General features: G+C 45.7%; 1 protein-coding gene across 4 annotated transcripts in view; it reads left to right on the top strand.

The window, feature by feature from the left end:
- Positions 1-17,671, top strand: part of LOC110501016 (UHRF1-binding protein 1-like) — a 47,252-nt gene extending 29,581 nt beyond the window's left edge. The window contains exons 15-24 of one of the 4 annotated variants that reach the window (XM_036957171.1): positions 488-1,152; positions 3,092-3,172; positions 3,616-3,770; positions 7,181-7,353; positions 8,942-9,092; positions 9,317-9,373; positions 10,558-10,814; positions 10,893-11,001; positions 13,769-13,923; positions 14,808-17,671. In XM_036957171.1, the coding sequence (XP_036813066.1) occupies positions 488-1,152; positions 3,092-3,172; positions 3,616-3,770; positions 7,181-7,353; positions 8,942-9,092; positions 9,317-9,373; positions 10,558-10,814; positions 10,893-11,001; positions 13,769-13,923; positions 14,808-14,936 (1,932 nt within the window). In that variant the 3' untranslated portion in view covers positions 14,937-17,671. Of the gene's footprint in view, positions 1-487; positions 1,153-3,091; positions 3,173-3,615; positions 3,771-7,180; positions 7,354-8,941; positions 9,131-9,316; positions 9,374-10,557; positions 10,815-10,892; positions 11,002-13,768; positions 13,924-14,807 lie in introns of those variants that run through there. The other 3 variants (XM_036957172.1, XM_036957173.1, XR_005038544.1) reach the window with 3 other exon arrangements.
- The last annotated feature ends 222 nt before the right edge of the window (positions 17,672-17,893 follow it).

Raw genomic sequence — 17,893 nt, 5'->3', positions numbered from 1 at the left:
AGTCTGATCCCTTATTGATGCCACGTGTGTGTGCCATTCAGAGGGTGAATGAGCAAGACAACATATTTAAGTGCCTTTGAACAAGTTTTGGCAGTAGGTGCCAGGTGCACTGGTTTATGTGTCAAGAACTGCAACGCTGCTGGGTTTTTCACACTCAACAGTTTCCCATGTGTATCACGAATGGTCCACCATCCAAAGGACATCCAGCCAACTTGACACAACTGCAGGAAGCATTGGAGTCAACATGGGCCAGCATTCCTGTGGAATGCTTTCCACACCCTGTAGGGTCCATGCATCGATGAATTGAGGCTGTTCTGAGGGCAAAAGGATGGTGGTGCAACTCAATATGAGGGAAGTGTTCCTAATGTTTTGTACACTTTGTATTAATGTATGACGTGTGTGTATAATGTGAACCAACATGCATTACACTGTGTTTATTTGAGAATGCTGAAGTGTGTGTAGTTATGAGTATAATGTGTGTGTCCAGGTGAGCCACAGGCAGTACATGTTCCTGATGCGGCTGCAGCGCAGCATCAAAGCCTTGCAGCACACCCTGCAACAGGACCTGGAGGGGATGGGCTTCAAACGAGACAAGGCAAAGACCACATCGGACCCCCCTCCAGACCACCAGCCCTTCAGTGTCTGTGTGGGGATCCTGCTCAAAAGTGCAGAGGTAGCCCTCCTCTTGAAGCCGGTACCCCAGCCCGAGGGTCCTGGTTCCCCCCTAGGGTCGGAGTTGTCCCCCTCGGAGAGTAGATGCACCTTGGAGACTGGGAGTGATGGAGGGGAGGGGGGGGATAGAGGAACCCACGTGGAGGGGGCTGGGGCGAAGGGAAGCTGTACAGTGGACCAGCTTATGTGCGGGGGAGGGGTAGAGGGTGGGATAACGCAAGGCCCCGCCCCTCTCATCCCTGCCTCTGCCCCCAACCTGAAGGCTTCTCTTGACGAGAGGACAGGGAGATCGAGTTCAGAGGAGTTGGGAGAGGCTTCCCTGGAGGCCTGGACTGGGGGAGAGGAGCCGGGGACCGGAGTTGATTGTACAGCCCAGCAGGGTGAGTCCTCCGGGGCAGACCCCACTCTCTCAGACCCCCTCTCCACCAAAGACTGGAACGAGAAGAACCCTGGGGCCAGATTGCCTGAGTCTATGTCCAGGTAATTCCCTTCCGTCCATTATCATAATACAGTCTGGTTATTTAGACTGTCATTACCGTAACAGTCCTTTTCCAGCTATTTAGACCTGTAGCCACTGTCAATGACCAGGTATTCAGTTCAGTGTTTCCACTGCAGTCATTTAGCTGTGGCGCCACGGCAAAAAAAAATATGGGACATTAAAAAAAAGTATACCGAGGTGCACTTTGAAGATGCTGGAACAGTCCACATTTACTTTTCCTCTGCGGACAAAATCAGACAAGCCCACAGTATAATAGTTTATCTATTTACATAATCGGCTTGTTATCTTGTTATGCAAGATAAATATTCCTCTCGAGGCGCGTTCAAATTACGAGTGTCATAGGGAGGGAATTCCCAGACTCTAAAATCGGCTGCTCACTTCTACCAGCCGCACCGGTTTACTCTTTATATGGCCTGCGTATGGTCTAATGAAGGACCGCTGAATGAATGTCATTAATAACTTCAAATGAACTGAATGATTGAAAATAGGCCTACCTGCTTGCACTTCGAGATTTCACTCTTGCAGCACGGTGATGTAGCCTATTCCTTTATCACAACCTTTTTTCCCCTCCGGTTAGGCCTACGTTAGCCATTTTCACGTAACCTAGGCTACCCAGGAAAAATACGCTTTGTAATGTGTTGTATCACAACCGGCCGTGATTGGGAGTCCCATAGGGCGGCGCACGATTGGCCCAGAGTCGTCCGAGGTAGGCCGTCATTGTAAATAAGAATTTGTTCTTAATTAACTGACTAGCCTAGTTAAATAAGTAAAAATGATCTGGTGGGGAGAGGGAACATAAGCGCTGCACGTGGACAAATTAGAACATTTTCATGCGTGCTTGGCTGGTAGACTTATGTCTGTCTCGCCGCTCACAGAGTGGAATTCACAACACAACAAGTGCCTGGGTTTTGAAAGTCTAACTTGATTTTAAATTGTTTCCCGACCCGCAATGTAATTGTTCTGAACCACGAACCGACCCACGGTTTGAAAAGTTTTGTTTATTCCACCCGCCAGCTGATTTAATTAATTTTTGTCTCACCCATGCCTATCTGACCCGATGCAGGACTCTACTAATGATTAGCCCAACAGGGTAAATGCAGCTAGGCTACCCCATGCGTCAGCCCTTTTATTTATAGCCACTATGCTGCATCAGTTGGGATACAGGTGATAATGCGTCCTTTTAAAAAGTTACCAGAAGTGAGCTTCTCAGTCCTGCATAAAAATTCTCTGGGGGGGGACCCCAAAACAGTGGGGGAGGGAAACCCCCTGATCTTTCCCGTTACTGCTACACATTTCTCCAGAGGAACACTGATTCCGTTACTTCCATAACATATTGTTCAGCTATTCAGATGGTCAGTCTGTAAAACATTCACAGTGATGATTCACTCCAAAGCAAACAATAAGAACATCTTTACTGTGACTTGGTGCATGTCCCGGTCGCCAGATCAGCAGTGGAAAATGCAGGCCAATCGGCAGGCAGACCGTAACACTCATTCAGAGGACTTATGACAAGCTTTAAATAAACAGTCACTCCTATTACTGCAAGACTCAGTCACAACAATACTTCCTCCAGATGTCATTACAGTTACTCACTTATTCATGCCCAGCTTAGTAAAGCATCATTTAATGTTACTTTACTGTTACTTGGTCAGTCCCATCACATCAGTCTGTAGTTCTACATCATGTCTGTGTAAATACAGTGACCTCACTGTACCTGCCCTATACGTCACAATATCAATGTTGTCACCCATAAGAGGTGTTTGTTCGTTTGTGTGTGTTTCTGCCTTGTCCACTGTGCTCCCATACAAGGTGTGCGTCGGTCTTTTTGTGTGCGTTTTTTTCTCTCACTGCTATTCTGTAGCTCAGTGTGTCCTCTGCTCTGACCCATGCGGGGTGTGTGTGTGTTCTTTCTCTACAAAGGAAAGGCAGTCTGTCAGTGGTTTCTGACCGGCTCAGCTCCTCAAACACCCGGTCCACCTCCCTATATTCTATTTCCAACATGTAAGACACGCTATGGGTCTGTCTGTGTGTGTCCCCGCATTCCTTTAAATATCTGTTACATGTTCTATCTGTATGTGTGCATGTAGAATTGTCTGTGGTTGGGTGTGTATCTGTGGGTCTGTATACATTTACACGCTGCAAGTTGGTGTGTGTACCCGGTGAATAGTGTGTGTAGCCTTTATCTGGTGACTAGTAGCAGATAGCCTTGGCTAGGTCAACGGTCTAGACCTGAGCCCGGTTTCCCAAAAGCATCATAAGGCTAAGTTCATTGTTAGGACCAGCTCAATGGTTCTGATGATGAACTCAGCCTTAAAATGCTTTTGGGAAAGGGGGCGCAGGGCTATTCAAATCCAAGCCTTGAGGTCCACAGTACTCCTGTTTTTCTTTCCCCCCTCACCCTTCTCCCCCACTCACACTCACTTTTGTTTGTTTGTGTGTTCCAGTGGGCGTCTGATGAGGGAGCGTTCCCAGTCCAGTTTCTCAGTGTCCTATAAGAACATGAAGAAGACTCCGTCTCTGCAGTCCTTGGACAACCTCTCCATAGACAGCTACCTGATGGAGGACGGAGACACAGACACATACAGCATGCTGGAGAGGGGTAGGAACCACACGCACACACAGGGCCCTGGGTTGTAGACTTCCTGACGGGCTGACCCCAGGTGGTGAAGGAAGGCAACATCACGTCCACCACGCTGACCCTCAACACGGGGGCCCCTCTGGTGCTCGGCCACATCCTAAACTCCCTGTTCACCCATGACTGCGTGGTCATGCGCGTCTACATCTCATTCATCAGGTTTGCTGACGACACAACAGTGGTAGGCCTGATTTTACTAACAACAATGAGGCAGCCTACAAGGAGGAGTTGAGAGCCCTGGTGGAGTGGTGCCAGGAAAATAACCTCTCCCTCAACGTCAACAAGACGAAGGAGCTGATCGTGGACTTCAGGAGGCCGCAGCGAGAGAACGCCCCCATCCACATCGACAGGCAGTGGATAGTCAACAGCTTCTAGTTCCTCACTGAGAATGTGAAATGGTTCCTTCACACCGACAGTGTGGTGAAGATGGCACAACAAAGCCTCTTCAACCTCAGGATGCTGAAGAAATTAATCTTAGCCCCTAATATGCTGACCAAACCAGCCGCGTTGCAAAATAAATGTTCATATACATGTTCAATCATTTCATCCACTGCTCGCGCACGTCAACAGGCGTCTGCCTACCAGGAATATAACTTGGCTCTATTTTAGAAGCTTGACTCGCTGCAAGTCCAGCCTCTCCTATCTACTCATTGGTTTTTAGGAGCATATACCGAAGTGGGTGATTGAAAGATGAACTGAGGTCCACACTCCAGGCCAGTTGGTGGCATTAATGCACCTTAAAGATGGTTGCCAACCGCAATATAAAATCCACAGAAGAAGAAAGATGAACAAGGAGAGACTAATCAAAGAGAAAAAGGGGAAACCAAGTTATCTGTGGATTCATTGTTGGAGTAGAGAACACACGATTTTGTATGACTTAAAATAGGTCAAAATTCTACAAAGAGCCAGCTCAAAAAAGGACCATATGCATTTCAGATAAAATAACAAGCCAAAGTTTATCTCCTAGGACAAATTAACTAGCAACAGCAAGCTATCTAAATGTCCATGAATGTTTAATTTACGTTTCGCCCTCTCCCCAAATTAATATAGTTGGTTCACAGTAGGTTTTGGTATTTTAACCTGTGTGTCATGAACGTGGCTGGTGGAGACCAAATCAACACGCGTGCGCACACAGACGATGAACAAGTTTGGTTAGCTAGTAAGACCCTCACAAACTTCTACAGATGCACCTTTGAGAGCATCATTACCTCATGGTACGGCAGTTGCACCGCTCGCAACCTCCAGGCTCTCCAGAGGGTGGTGCGGTCAGCCCAACCCAACGGGGGCATCTACAGCACCCGGTGTTTCAAAGGCCAAGAAGATCATCATTCTCTCCGCTACCATCTAGAAGATGGAGACCATGCAGGTGCATCAACACTGGGACAGAGAGACTGATAAACAGCTTCTATATCCAGGCCATCAGACTATTAAATAGTCATCACTAGCCGGCCTCCGTCCAGTACCCTGGCCTGAACCTTAGACACTGTCACTAGCCAGCTAACAGCCAGTACTCTACCCTGCACCTTAGAGACTGCAGCCCTATTTACATAATAATGTTTACATACTGATTTACCCACTTCATATGTATATACTGTATTGTAGTCATGGATCATCCTATATATCTACTGTACACACCTTTTCTATGAATATACTGTCCAGACTGTCTATACACACCATTCACATACATATGTTTATATTCCAGACTCCGGTCCGGAAGCTATTTCCTGCCATTCTATCCATTTTGCTGTGGGGTTGTGTGTACTGTATTCTCAACATAGCTCATTGATTGCGTACTTGTTTTACTGCGTTGTTCGGAGCTACAGTTGAAGTCGGAAGTTCTTGTTCTTTCTATTCCATAGTTTGTCCAGGATATGGCAGTTGTGAGCTGATGTGCACTATACCAGAATAAAGATGTCCTCTCACTGTCAATTGCGTTTATTTTCAGCAAATTTAACATGTGTAAATATTTGTATGAACATAAGATTCAACAATGGACATAGACTGAACAAGTTCCACAGACTAACAGAAATTGAATAATGTGTCTGTGACTAAAGGGGGGGTCAAAACCAAAAGTAACAGTCAGTATCTGGTGTGGCCACCAGCTGCATTTAAGTACAAGTACTGCAGTGCATCTCCTCCTCATGGACTGTGCCAGATTTGCCAGTGCTTGCTGTGAGATGTTACCCCACTCTTCCACAAGGCACCTGCAAGTTCCTGGACATTTCTGGGGGGAATGGCACTAGCCCTCACCCTCCAATCCAACAGGTCCCAGACATGCTCAATGGGATTGAGATCAGGGCTCTACGCTGGCCATGGCAGAACACTGACATTCCTGTCTTGCAGGAAATCACGCACAGAACGAGCAGTATGGCTGGAGGCCGTGTCATGGTGGAGGGTCATGTCAGAATGAGCCTGCAGGAAGGGGTACCACATGAGGGAGGAGGATGTCTTCCGTGTAATGCACAGCGTTGAGATTCCCTGCAATGACAACAAGCTCAGTCAGATGAGGCTGTGACACACCGCCCCAGACCATGATGGACCTTCCACCTCCAAATCAATCCCGCTCCAGAGTACAGGCCTCGGTGTAACGCTCATTCCTTCGACGATAAACGTGAATCCGGCCATCACCCCTGGTGAGACAACTTTGAAGAGCACTTTTTGCCAGTCCTGTCTGGTCCAGCGACGGTGGGTTTGTGCCCATAAGTGCCGGTGATGTCTGGTGAGGACCTGCCTTACAATAGGCCTACAAGCCCTCAGTCCAGCCTCTCAGCCTATTGTGGACAGTCTGAGCACTGATGGAGGGATTGTGCATTCCTAATGTAACTCGGGCAGTTGTTGCCATCCTGTACCTGTCCTGCAGGTGTGATGTTCGGAAATGCCAATCCTATGCAGGTGTTACACGTGGTCTGCCACGATCAGCTGTTCGTCCTGTCTTCCTGTAGCGCTGTCTTAGGCGTCTCACAGTACGGACATTGCAATTTATTGCCCTGGCCACATCTGCGGCCTTCATGCCTCGCAGCATGCCTAAGGAATGTTCATGCAGATGAGCAGGGACCCTGGGCATCTTTCTTTTGGTGTTTTTCAGAGTCTGTAGAAAGGCCTCTTTTTAGTGTTCTAAGTTTTCATAACTTTGACCTTAATTGCCACAGGTGCATAATTGCCACAGGTGCATGTTCATTAATTTTTTATGGTTCATTGAACAAGCATGGGAAACAGTGTTTAAACCCTTTACAGTGAAGATCTGTGAAGTTTTAAGAATTATCTTTGAAAGACAGGGTCCTTTTTTTGTTGTTGCTGAGTTTAGGTTTTTGTCTGGTATTTATCAATGTATTGGTAGCAGACCACCAATTTTTTTATTCATTCTGTGTCCACAGACGACGTGTCCATCTCAGGCTTTAAGGATGTGGTGAGGGAGCAAAGTGCCACAGAAATTGCCAAGGAGGCAGCAGCAGTAGCGGCCATGGGCACAGGGGAGCAGGACGGTGCTGGCTCACCAGATACTGTCAGTGCCACCTCCCAGAGCATCGACGAACCTACCAAAGACATGGTAATACACACATGCACAGGAAATGTATGCCCACATTCAGGCATGGACACATGAACAGACACCGTGCTGTACACACACATGCATACACACACACTATACATTGCATTCGGAAAGTATTCAGACCCCTTGACTTTTTCCACATTTTGTTACGTTACAGCCTTGTTATAAAATCGATTAAATTGTTTTTTCCCCCTCAATACCCCATAATTACAAACCAAAAACAGGTATTTAGTTTATTTTTAATACATTTGCAAAAATGTCTACTACATTTATATAAGTATTTAGACCCATTACTCAGTACCTTTTGGCAGCGATTACAGCCTCGAGTCTTCTTGGGTATGACGCGACAAGCTTGACACACCTGTATTTGCTTAAGGTCGTTGTCCTGTTGGAAGGTGAACCTTTGCCACAGTCTGAGAACCTGCTCCAGAGCACTCAGGACTTTATCAAGGATATCTTTGCACTTTGCTCTGTTCATCTTTGCCTTGATCCTGAGTAGTCTCCCAGTCCATGCTGCTGGAAAACATCCCCACAGCATGATGCTGCCACAAACATGCTTCACCGTAGGGATGGTGCCAGGTTTCCTCCAGATGTGACGCTTAGTGGTCAGGCCAAGGAGTTCAGTCTTGGTTTCATCAGACCAGAGAATCTTGTTTCTCATGGTCTTTAGGTGCCTTTTGGAAAACATCAACCGGGCTGTCATGTGCCTTTTACTGAGGAGTGGCTTCCGTCTGGCCACTCTACCAAAACGACCTGATTGGTGGAGTGCTGCAGAGATGGTTGTCCTTCTGGAAGGTTATCCCATCTCCACAGAGGAACTCTGGGTTCTTTGTCACCCCCCTGACCAAGTCCCTTCTCCCCCGATTGCTCAGTTTGGCCATGCGGCCATTTCTAGGAAGAGTCTTGGTTGTTCCAAACTTATTCTATTTAAGAATGATGGCGACCACTGTGTTCTTGGGGACCTTCAATGCTGTAGAACTGTTTTGGTAGCCCCAGATCTGTGCCTCGACACAATCCTGTCTCAGAGCTATACGGACAATTCTTTCGAGCTCATGGCTTGGTTTTTGCTCTGACATGTCAACTGTGGGACCTTATATAGACACGTGTGCCTTTCCAAATCATGTTCAATCAATTGAATTTACCACAGATGGACTACAATCAAGTTGTAGAAACTTCTCAAGGACGATCAATGGAAACAGGATGCACCTGAGCTCAGTTTCGAGTCTCATAGCAAAGGGTCTGAATACTTATGTAAATAAAGTAATTATGTTTTTTATGTTTAATACATTTGCAAACAATTCTAAAAACCTTTTTTCTTTCATGAGGTATTGTGTGTAGATTGTAGATTGAAAATGTTTTATTTAATCCATTTTAGAACAAGGCTGTAACGTAACTAAATGTTGAAAAAGTCAAGGGGTCTGAATACTTTCCGAAAGCATTGTACATACATATATGAGTACACATGAGCATTTTTCATTTCCTGAACTATCACTTTACCCCACTTTCTGAATTGATTGAATTAACTTACATTTTTATTCATTTTAGCAGACTCTTATCCAACGTAATGCCTCTCTCTCCCCACCCCCAGGTGTCGGTGCTGGTGCTGAAGGTACAGTGTGTGTGTGGGGCGATGGAAGTGCGAGGGGAGAGCACGGCTGTGTCTCTGGAGGTGGGCTGCATCAGACCCACACAGCTGGGAAACGTCAGCCTCCGACAATACCTCAGCAACCGCAGCCTGGGTGAAGACACACACAGACGCATGCGTAGACACACAAATGTATATGCTCATACGCATATATACATGCATGCATACATCTGGGCTAGTACACACACATTGCACTCACACACACTGCAGTTTTGCTATTCCCCATTTTCTTGGAGTACTATCTATAGCTGGGTTATGGCCACACACTCCCACACACACTCCCAATTGACTTGGTTTACCCTTCCATAACTCTTGCAGGTATGGTACCCACTGCTCAGGGCAGCACTATTGTACCCCCTGCCCCAGGCAGTGAAGGTATGTGTGTGTGGAACATAAGCATGGGTAGGCAAACGCAAGCTTGCGCACAAGTGCTACTTACTACCTGTTTGTGTGTTTTAGTGTATCTCTGATTTCATCGTTGGTATGAAATGACAGATAGTAATTTGTATTTTTGCTACACCAAGCATGCTACACAAGTTTGATTTACTATCCTTGTGGGGACCAAACAATTGATTCCCATTCAAAATCCTATTTTCCTTAACCACAAACCCCTAAACCTAACCCTAATTGTAGCCATCCCTGAACCTAACCCCTAAGCCCATAAATAGTGTTTTTCCTTGTGGGGATTGGCAAAATGTCCACACGATTGTCCTTGTTTTACTATCCTGGTGAGAACTTCTGGTTCCCACAAGGATAGTAAAAAACACACACACACACACAATGTGTGACTGCAGTGTGTGTCTCAAGGGGTGTGTGTGTCTAACTGCTGCAGTGAGACGGTGCATTAGCACTAATGGGGGTTTTGCTCCCATTACCAGCTACATTAAACCCAGTGTCGGTATGTGATTTTGTGGCACGACAGGTTGTGTGCATGTGTGTCTCCAGCATGTCACCTCCAACGTGTGTGAATATTTAAGAGGGGTTGTTGAGGTCCATATTTAGCCCCAGTACTATGAGACAGTGCTCGCTCGCTCAGCTCCGCCTCCTCCCTCTTTCACAGAATAATCCCCATCTCTCTCCTTCACTACCCCTCTCTCTCGCTCTCCTTTCCTACCCCGCTCTCTCGCTCTCCTTGATCACTTTCTCACCATTTCTGTTTTTACCTCTTACCTTCTCTCACGTCTGCCATTTCCTCCCTCCATCTCTCCTTCCTTCCTGACTGAGGCAGTGACCGATGCGTTGTAGTATTAATGTGTGTCTGTGCGTGCAGCTGCTGTGACACTTCACTGGCCTTTAAATAGTTGTATGGGATCAGTACCCCCACCCCCCAGAAGGGCCCTTGCTTTACAAATTAGTCACACCTTAGAAATGGATTCATAGACTGGCGTCAGCAGTAAGGCAGTGTCTGGTTGTATGCCTGCCGAGCGGCCATCGCTGAGCCTTTTCTTTGAGTTGTGGTTGCAGTGATTATGTTTGTATTGCAGCCAATCCATGCCTTCTCTTTTTAATGGGAATTGATTGATTACTGCCTGATTATTCTCTCCTCTTCCCCTCGCTAGGTGGCGGTCTGGAGGCCAATTCAGACGGGACCACCCATCTCCCGGAGGTCAGGGCTCGGCTGGAGAGCGGGCCCTGTGCTGCCACCCACTCCCCCCTGGCTGAGACCAACGGTTTCCTCCAGCTGCGTCTCCACGGCTACCGGGCCAGCTTCCTCATGTCGTCGCTAAGGAACCTGGCTCACTTCCTGGAGGATGACTCCACCCCCCAGGTCCTCCCGATGGAGATCAGCGTCAGGGACACACACATCAACCTGAAGGTGGGGATGAACACACACCAACACATTAACCACAGACACATTAACCACAGACACATTAACCTCTTTCCCCCTCTGCAGGATGATGGTCTCCGTGACAACCCGTCTGACCCTGATCCCACCCCCATCACCCTGCACATCGCCAACCTGCTCATCCACAGGACAGACGATGGAGCCTTCTCTATAGGGGGTGAGACACACACACTGCCTCACTCACTCACACACACACACACACACACTGCCTCACACATTCACTCATATACAGTTGGTTGGAAGCTTACCTTAGCCAAATGCATTTAAACTCAGTTTTTCACAATTCCTGACATTTAATCCTAGTAAAAAATCCCTGTCTTAGGTCAGTTAGGATCACCACTTTTATTTTAACAATGTGAAATGTCAGAATAATAGTAGAGAGAATTATTTCTTTCAGCTTTTATTTCTTTCATCACATTCCCAGTGGGTCAGAAGTTTACATACTCAATTAGTATTTGGTAGCATTGCCTTTTACATTTTTTAAACTTGGGTCAAATGTTTCAGGTTGCCTTTCACAAGCTTCCCAAAATAAATTGGGTGGATTTTGGGCCATTCCTCTTGACAGAGCTGGTGTATCTGAGTCAGGTTTGTAGGCCTCCTTGCTCGCACTCGCTTTTTCAGTTCTGCCCACAAATGTTCTATAGGATTGAGGTCAGGGCTTTGATTGCCACTCCAATACCTTGACTTTATTGTCCTTAAGCCATTTTGCCACAACTTTGGAAGTATGCTTGGGGTCATTGTCCATTTGGAAGACCCATTTGTGACCAAGCTTTAACTTCCTGACTGATGTCTTGAGATGTTGCTTCCAATATATACACATAATTATCCCCTCTCATGATGCCATCTATTTTGTGAAGTGCACCAGTCCCTACTGCAGTAAAGCACACAAACAACATGATGCTGTCACCCCCGTGCTTCACGGTTGGGATGGTGTTCTTCGGCTTGCAAGCCTCCCCCTTTTCCTCCAAACATAACGATGGTCATTATGGACAAACAGTTGTATTTTTGACCAGAGGACATTTCTCTTTGTCCCCATGTGCAGTTGCAAACCGTAGTCTGGCTTTTTTATGGGGGTTTTGGAGTAGAGGCTTCTTCCTCGCTGAGTGGCCTTTCAGGTTATATCGATTTTGGACTCGTTTTACTGTGGATATAGATACTTTTGTACCTGTTTCCTCCAGCATCTTCACAAAGTCCTTTGCTGTTGTGGGATTGATTTGCACTTTTCGCACCAAAGTACGTTCATCTCTAGGAGACAGAAATATCTCCTTCCTGAGTGGTATGACTGCTGCGTGGTCCCATGTTGTTTGTACAGATGAATGTGGTACCTTCAGGCATTTGGAAATTGCTCCCAATGATGAACCAGACTTGTGGAGGTCTACAATTTGTTTTCTGAGGTCTTGGCTGATTTCTTTTGATTTTCCCATGATGTCAAGCAAAGAGGCACTGCGCTAAAAGGTAGGCCTTGAAATACATCTACAGGTAGGCCTTGAAATACATCTACAGGTAGGCCTTGGAATACATCTACAGGTAGGCCTTGAAATACATCTACAGGTAGGCCTTGGAATACATCTACAGGTAGGCCTTGGAATACATCTACAGGTAGGCCTTGGAATACATCTACAGGTAGGCCTTGGAATACATCTACAGGTAGGCCTTGGAATACATCTACAGGTAGGCCTTGGAATACATCTACAGGTAGGCCTTGGAATACATCTACAGGTAGGCCTTGGAATATATCCACACTGCCAATTGACTCAAATTATGTCAATTAGCCTATCAGAAGCTTCTACGGTCATGATATCATTTTCTGGAATTTTCCAAGCTGTTTAAAGCCACAGTCAACTTAGTGTATGTAAACTTCTGACACACTGGAATTGTGATACAGTGAATTGTTGGAAAAATTACATGTCATGCACAAAGTAGATGTCCTAACCAACTTGCCAAAACTATAGTTTGTTAACAAGAAATTTGTGGAGTGGTTGAAAAACGAGTTTTAATGACTCCAAACTAATTGTATGTTAACTTCCGACTTCAACTGTATATACAGTCGTGGCCAAAAGTTGAGAATGACACAAATATTCATTTTCAAAGTCTGCTGCCTCGGTGTCTTTAGATATTTTTGTCAGATGTTACTATGGAATACTGAAGTATAATTACAAGCATTTCATAAGTGTCAATGCTTTTATTGACAATTATTATGATATATATTTGCATTGTTGACCCTTGTTTTTCAAGACCTCTGCATTCAGCCCTGGCATACTGTCAATCAACTTCTGGGCCACATCCTAACTGATGGCAGTCCATTCTTGCATAATCGATGCTTGGAGTTTGTCAGAATTTGTGGGTTTTTGTTTGTCCACCCGCCTCTTGAGGATTGACCACAAGTTCTCAATGAGATTAAGGTCTGGGGAGAACAATGATTCTAAGCACCACCCTCCTTTTGAAGCTTCCAGCCTGTTATTCAAACTCAATCAGCATGACAGAGTGATCTCCAGCCTTGTCCTCGTCAACACTCACACCTGTGTTAACGAGAGAATCACTGACATGATGTCAGCTGGTCCTTTTGTGGCAGGGCTGAAATGCAGTGGAAATGTTTTTTGGGGATTCAGTTAATTTGCATGGCAAAGAGGGACTTTGCAATTAATCTGATCACTCTTCATAACATTCTGGAGTATATGCAAATTGCCAACAAACAATCTGAGGCAGCACCGTGCCGCACTCTCTCACGCGCACTCTTACGCGTGCACAGAGTCTCACACATTCACTCATACACAAACACACACTGCCTCACTTATACACACACGCACACACACCCTCCTGCACCCTCCGCCCCAACACCGTCTCATTTCATCATACAATGACATGCCTTTCAAGTTTATTTCTACCTTTCACCCACTCCCCGCCCACCTTCTCTGTTGTCACAGTGGAAAATGCGTCTGAGGCGGGGCCTAAGAAAGAAGTCCAATTGATTGACAGTGGTCTGTCTCCAGTCCCTGAGAGTGTGGTCAGCAGCACTCTCAAGGCCACACAGACCCCCGGCCCTCCTAGCCCTAGCACAACCCCCTCCAACAAAGAACAGGTGAGTAGTCCACACACACACCACCCTCTCATCCAGGGCCTGAAATGAACACCCGCCACCTGCCATATGAGGGTTGATTTTTGAGTTGTCAGGTAAGAATGTCTGTTTACACCAGCCATGTTGGCGGGGGGCCAGGGCTCCACAGTGTGATCATTTCACTCTCATTTATGAATAAAAATAAGCAAGTATGATCACATGTAAAATAAATACTGTTATATTTATTTTCAAATTATTTCCACCGTTTTGTTTCATAGCTTGTAAATTAATCGCACAAAGTCAAAACTGCAAATCCTATGTAGCCTATTCCACTTTGCGCTGCAACACTGCGCATGTGAAGAGCTGAGGGAAATATACATTTTTAGAAGCGCTGCGCACAGGAATAAAAGTTGGTCAAATTTACTTGAAACAAAAGTCTACTGAAGTGACACGTTGTGTTTCTCGGCTATTTACATTGTTTTGTTCACTAGCTAGGCTGTTTTTCCATGTTTGCGTTTCAACTGCTCGGAAAGCGAAGATGACACTTCTACTAGTCAGACTCGATCTCACAGCCATAAACATGACTGGAGTAGCGTTACCATGGTAACCTCCGGCCCTTAAAGGGGCAGGTGAAAGTCTTTGTCTCCTCTGTGATATTTTGTGTGTGTACTCAAGTCACAAATTAAATTAAACAATATACCACATTACTTCTTTCTAGTAATGCATTTGTTTTGGATACATTACAAACAGCGCTTTTTGTTTTGTGTAATTTTAGCAGGGAGAAAATATTTTGGCTGGTAAAAAATCTGACTGGCTGGTGGACCAAAAATAAAATGTTATGCCCTGCACTCTTTCATAGGAATTTAACCACCACACTTATCAACACCCTCTCTTCTGTTTACTCCTAGCTGCTGATAGAGGAGAACGAGTGTTTGAAACTGGAGCTCTCCAAAGCCAAGATGGCTCTAGCTGAGGCCCAAATGGAGAAGGACTCCCTGTTACACCGCATGAAGAGTCTCAAAGTGAACAGCAGCTAGGGTAGGCCACCAGAGGCCCAGTGACCACCAGTCTGTAGTGCTTGCATATCACCACAGGGGGGAAGCAGAGAGGAGAGGGTGCTGGATACTGGAGCTACTTGATATAGCATCACACAAGTATTATTCAAGCATCAGCCAGGTCATTCAAGCCTGTTCTTATGAAGAACTGGTCGCCTAAGAACTAGACCACACACACACACACACACACACACAGTCCATGAAGTCTACTCCTTAACACACACACACGCAGTCCCTGAAAACCAGAGAGGGGGTCTACTTTTTCACTTCAGCCTACCTACCACCCTCATCCCTACCCCCAGTAGAGGAACTGGAGAGTGGACAGTGTTAGACTTTCATCCCCTCCTCGATACAGTGCTGCCGTGTCATCCCTGGGCTGGGACTAGGACTGCAGTACACATGCTTGTTTTACGTGATTGTTGTGCTTGTTTTGAGTTGCTCTCTTTATGCAGTAAGTTAATGTTCAGTCTCTCCATTAATCTGACTCTGCAAGCCAGAGCAGCCTCCTAAATATGGGAGCGTAAGGAGGGATGAAGGGGAGAGGGGACGAATCTAAATTAAACAGCCCTCAAGTGGAATGGAGGGGCTAGGGAGGTGGGGTGGGAGTCCTGAATGTTAGTCTTGGGGGGGGGGGGGGGGAGTTGCCCTCCCCGAATCGATACCTTCTATATGTAATATGACCTTTTATGGGAGGGGCTTGCCTGGGTGGGGTGAGACACTGAATGTCATATCTTTGGAGGAATGTCTTAAAAATAGACTTATTTTGGCACTGCGCTGAAACTGAACATGTCATTTGGTGCTTATGGAAAAAAATGTATCTAGCGCTGAACCAATTGTATTTGGTGTGTGTATGGTAATGTACTTATGAGGGGCAAAGCGTACACAATGTTTTCTACAGAATTCTGAATTGTTGTGCAGTGTGTTTTCAACATGTATTTGTCATGTAACTAAAACAAGCATTTCATTTAATTGAAAAGGGAAAATATACAATTATATATTTTCACATGTACTTTTCTTCCATTCCATCTAGTTAATGTCTACAATGCCCATGATGTCCCACTGCACTGTTTATTCCCCACTATTTTTCTACATGTAAATAGCTAGTTGTGTGTCCAGCACTTTTGAACGACATTCACTGTAAATACGATCCCTGTACGAAAGCATCGTCCAATCCGGTTGAGAACACTATTCTGTCATCTCTCGAACATCCAATGAGTGAAAAGAACACTAATATGGAGAGCAAGTTACCATCTCTTTTCTCCTATGAGGATAAAGCCTGGGGTGTATTCATTATTTGGATTCCTTTACAAAATGTATTTTCTGTTCAAAACGTTTTGCAACTTAAAACATTTACTCCAAACGGAAAACATTTAGCAACGATTGGACAAATTCAGGTAGGTCCCCCCTCGTTGGTTCTGTTTGCGGCCTTTGCTTCCATTAAGTTCCTAGAGTAAATTGTTTCTGTTGCGAAACGTTGTTTTGCAAAGGTCTGCGACTAATGAATACAGCTCTCGCCTAGCCTCTGCCGAGCCCAACACCGTACGATCAGGTTTTAAGGGGAAATGGAAAGAGCCTGTGACGCGACTTCCACTTTTGGACATTAACAAGGTGACGCTCCATCTTCTCCTCCACATGTACTGGATTGGTTGAATGTTGCAGAAGAGAACCTCCCTGACTCCCCCCCCCCCCCCCCCCCCCCCCCCCCTTCTCCTCAAGATTTGTTGTAAAGGATCCAGTTTCAGGCGTTGATTTTACGCCTGCTACGTTAGGGAACTCCTCCCAGTGCAGGAGGGGAAACACAGGCATGTGCTTTTCTATGCGTGCATTCTATATTTGCATAATTATACATGTGTAGTTTTCACCCACGTGAAGTTGTGCCCATATCTGCTGCACCATGCTTGTCTGTTGGGGAAGCCTTGGAGTGTTGTAGAATAGTGCTTTATTTCCCCTTTGGAGCATGCTTTTGGCTCACATAGAATTCAGTCAGAAGGCAGTTCTGTCTGAAGTCTCACGTCTTACACAGGGACGTTTCCAGTAGTAGCATGAGATTTGCTGACGGATTACAATGGCTTGCCTCTCTTTAAAGGTGCAGTCTGCAGGTTCTCTGTTCCCGAATGGAAATGAGATCAAGTAAAAACACAACTACCCTAAAACAAAACCGAAGAAGGTAAAGGTAGTTAGTTCTGTTTACACCAACGATGGCAACTGGTCTTCCTTTGGTTTTCACTGGCAGGCTCACTCGAATGACCCCATCCTAGTCCTTCAAAAAGGGCACAGTTTGGGAATACATACCTTTTCTACTTTAAAGTCCTTAACTATCCAAATTGTGGACCTAGCTCAGCCTAGGCCTAGTTCAGTCCAGCTGAATGTCTTTCCAAGCTGCGCTGTCTGCGCTCTGCCTTGATACGATGCAGGTTCACTTACCTGCTCAACACTGACAAAACTTGAATGGCTGGTAGGATTTGAATGCTTGATTGTACTTTAAAGGCTGCCCTCCCCGGGGTTAACTTTCTCATCCACTTCCTGGTCCAAAGGGACCTGCCCCCTCATTACAATAGCTCCTCCCTTGACCTATAGCTCCTCCCTTGACCTGCTCAGCCGCTCCTCTCCTGGGAGCTCTGCCTCCTGAGAACCTGTGTACAAAAAGAAAATGATTTGTAATATTTGTCTGTCGAAGCTGCTGAGCTACTGATGAAAATAAAAAGGTATCCAATAATTGTCTTTCTCAGTTGTTATACTGTTCTACTTGACTTCCTTGCACTTGTCTGTTCTTACTAGCAATGATTATACTGATAGCTTCTCTATTGAGGGAACTTTTACTTACAATGATTGATGTGGTTGTTTTACCTATCTACCTTAAAGGGCAATTCCAACCTAATTTTCATTGTCTTCAGCACAATACCAGTGTCTGCATATTTGAAAATGGCACATTTCTATGC

Source organism: Oncorhynchus mykiss, chromosome 21 (genome assembly GCF_013265735.2).
Source record: "Oncorhynchus mykiss isolate Arlee chromosome 21, USDA_OmykA_1.1, whole genome shotgun sequence".
NCBI classification, from domain to species: Eukaryota; Metazoa; Chordata; class Actinopteri; order Salmoniformes; family Salmonidae; genus Oncorhynchus; species Oncorhynchus mykiss.
The sequence above is the reverse complement of the archived record's forward strand: the minus strand, read 5'-3'. Positions and strand labels throughout refer to the sequence as shown.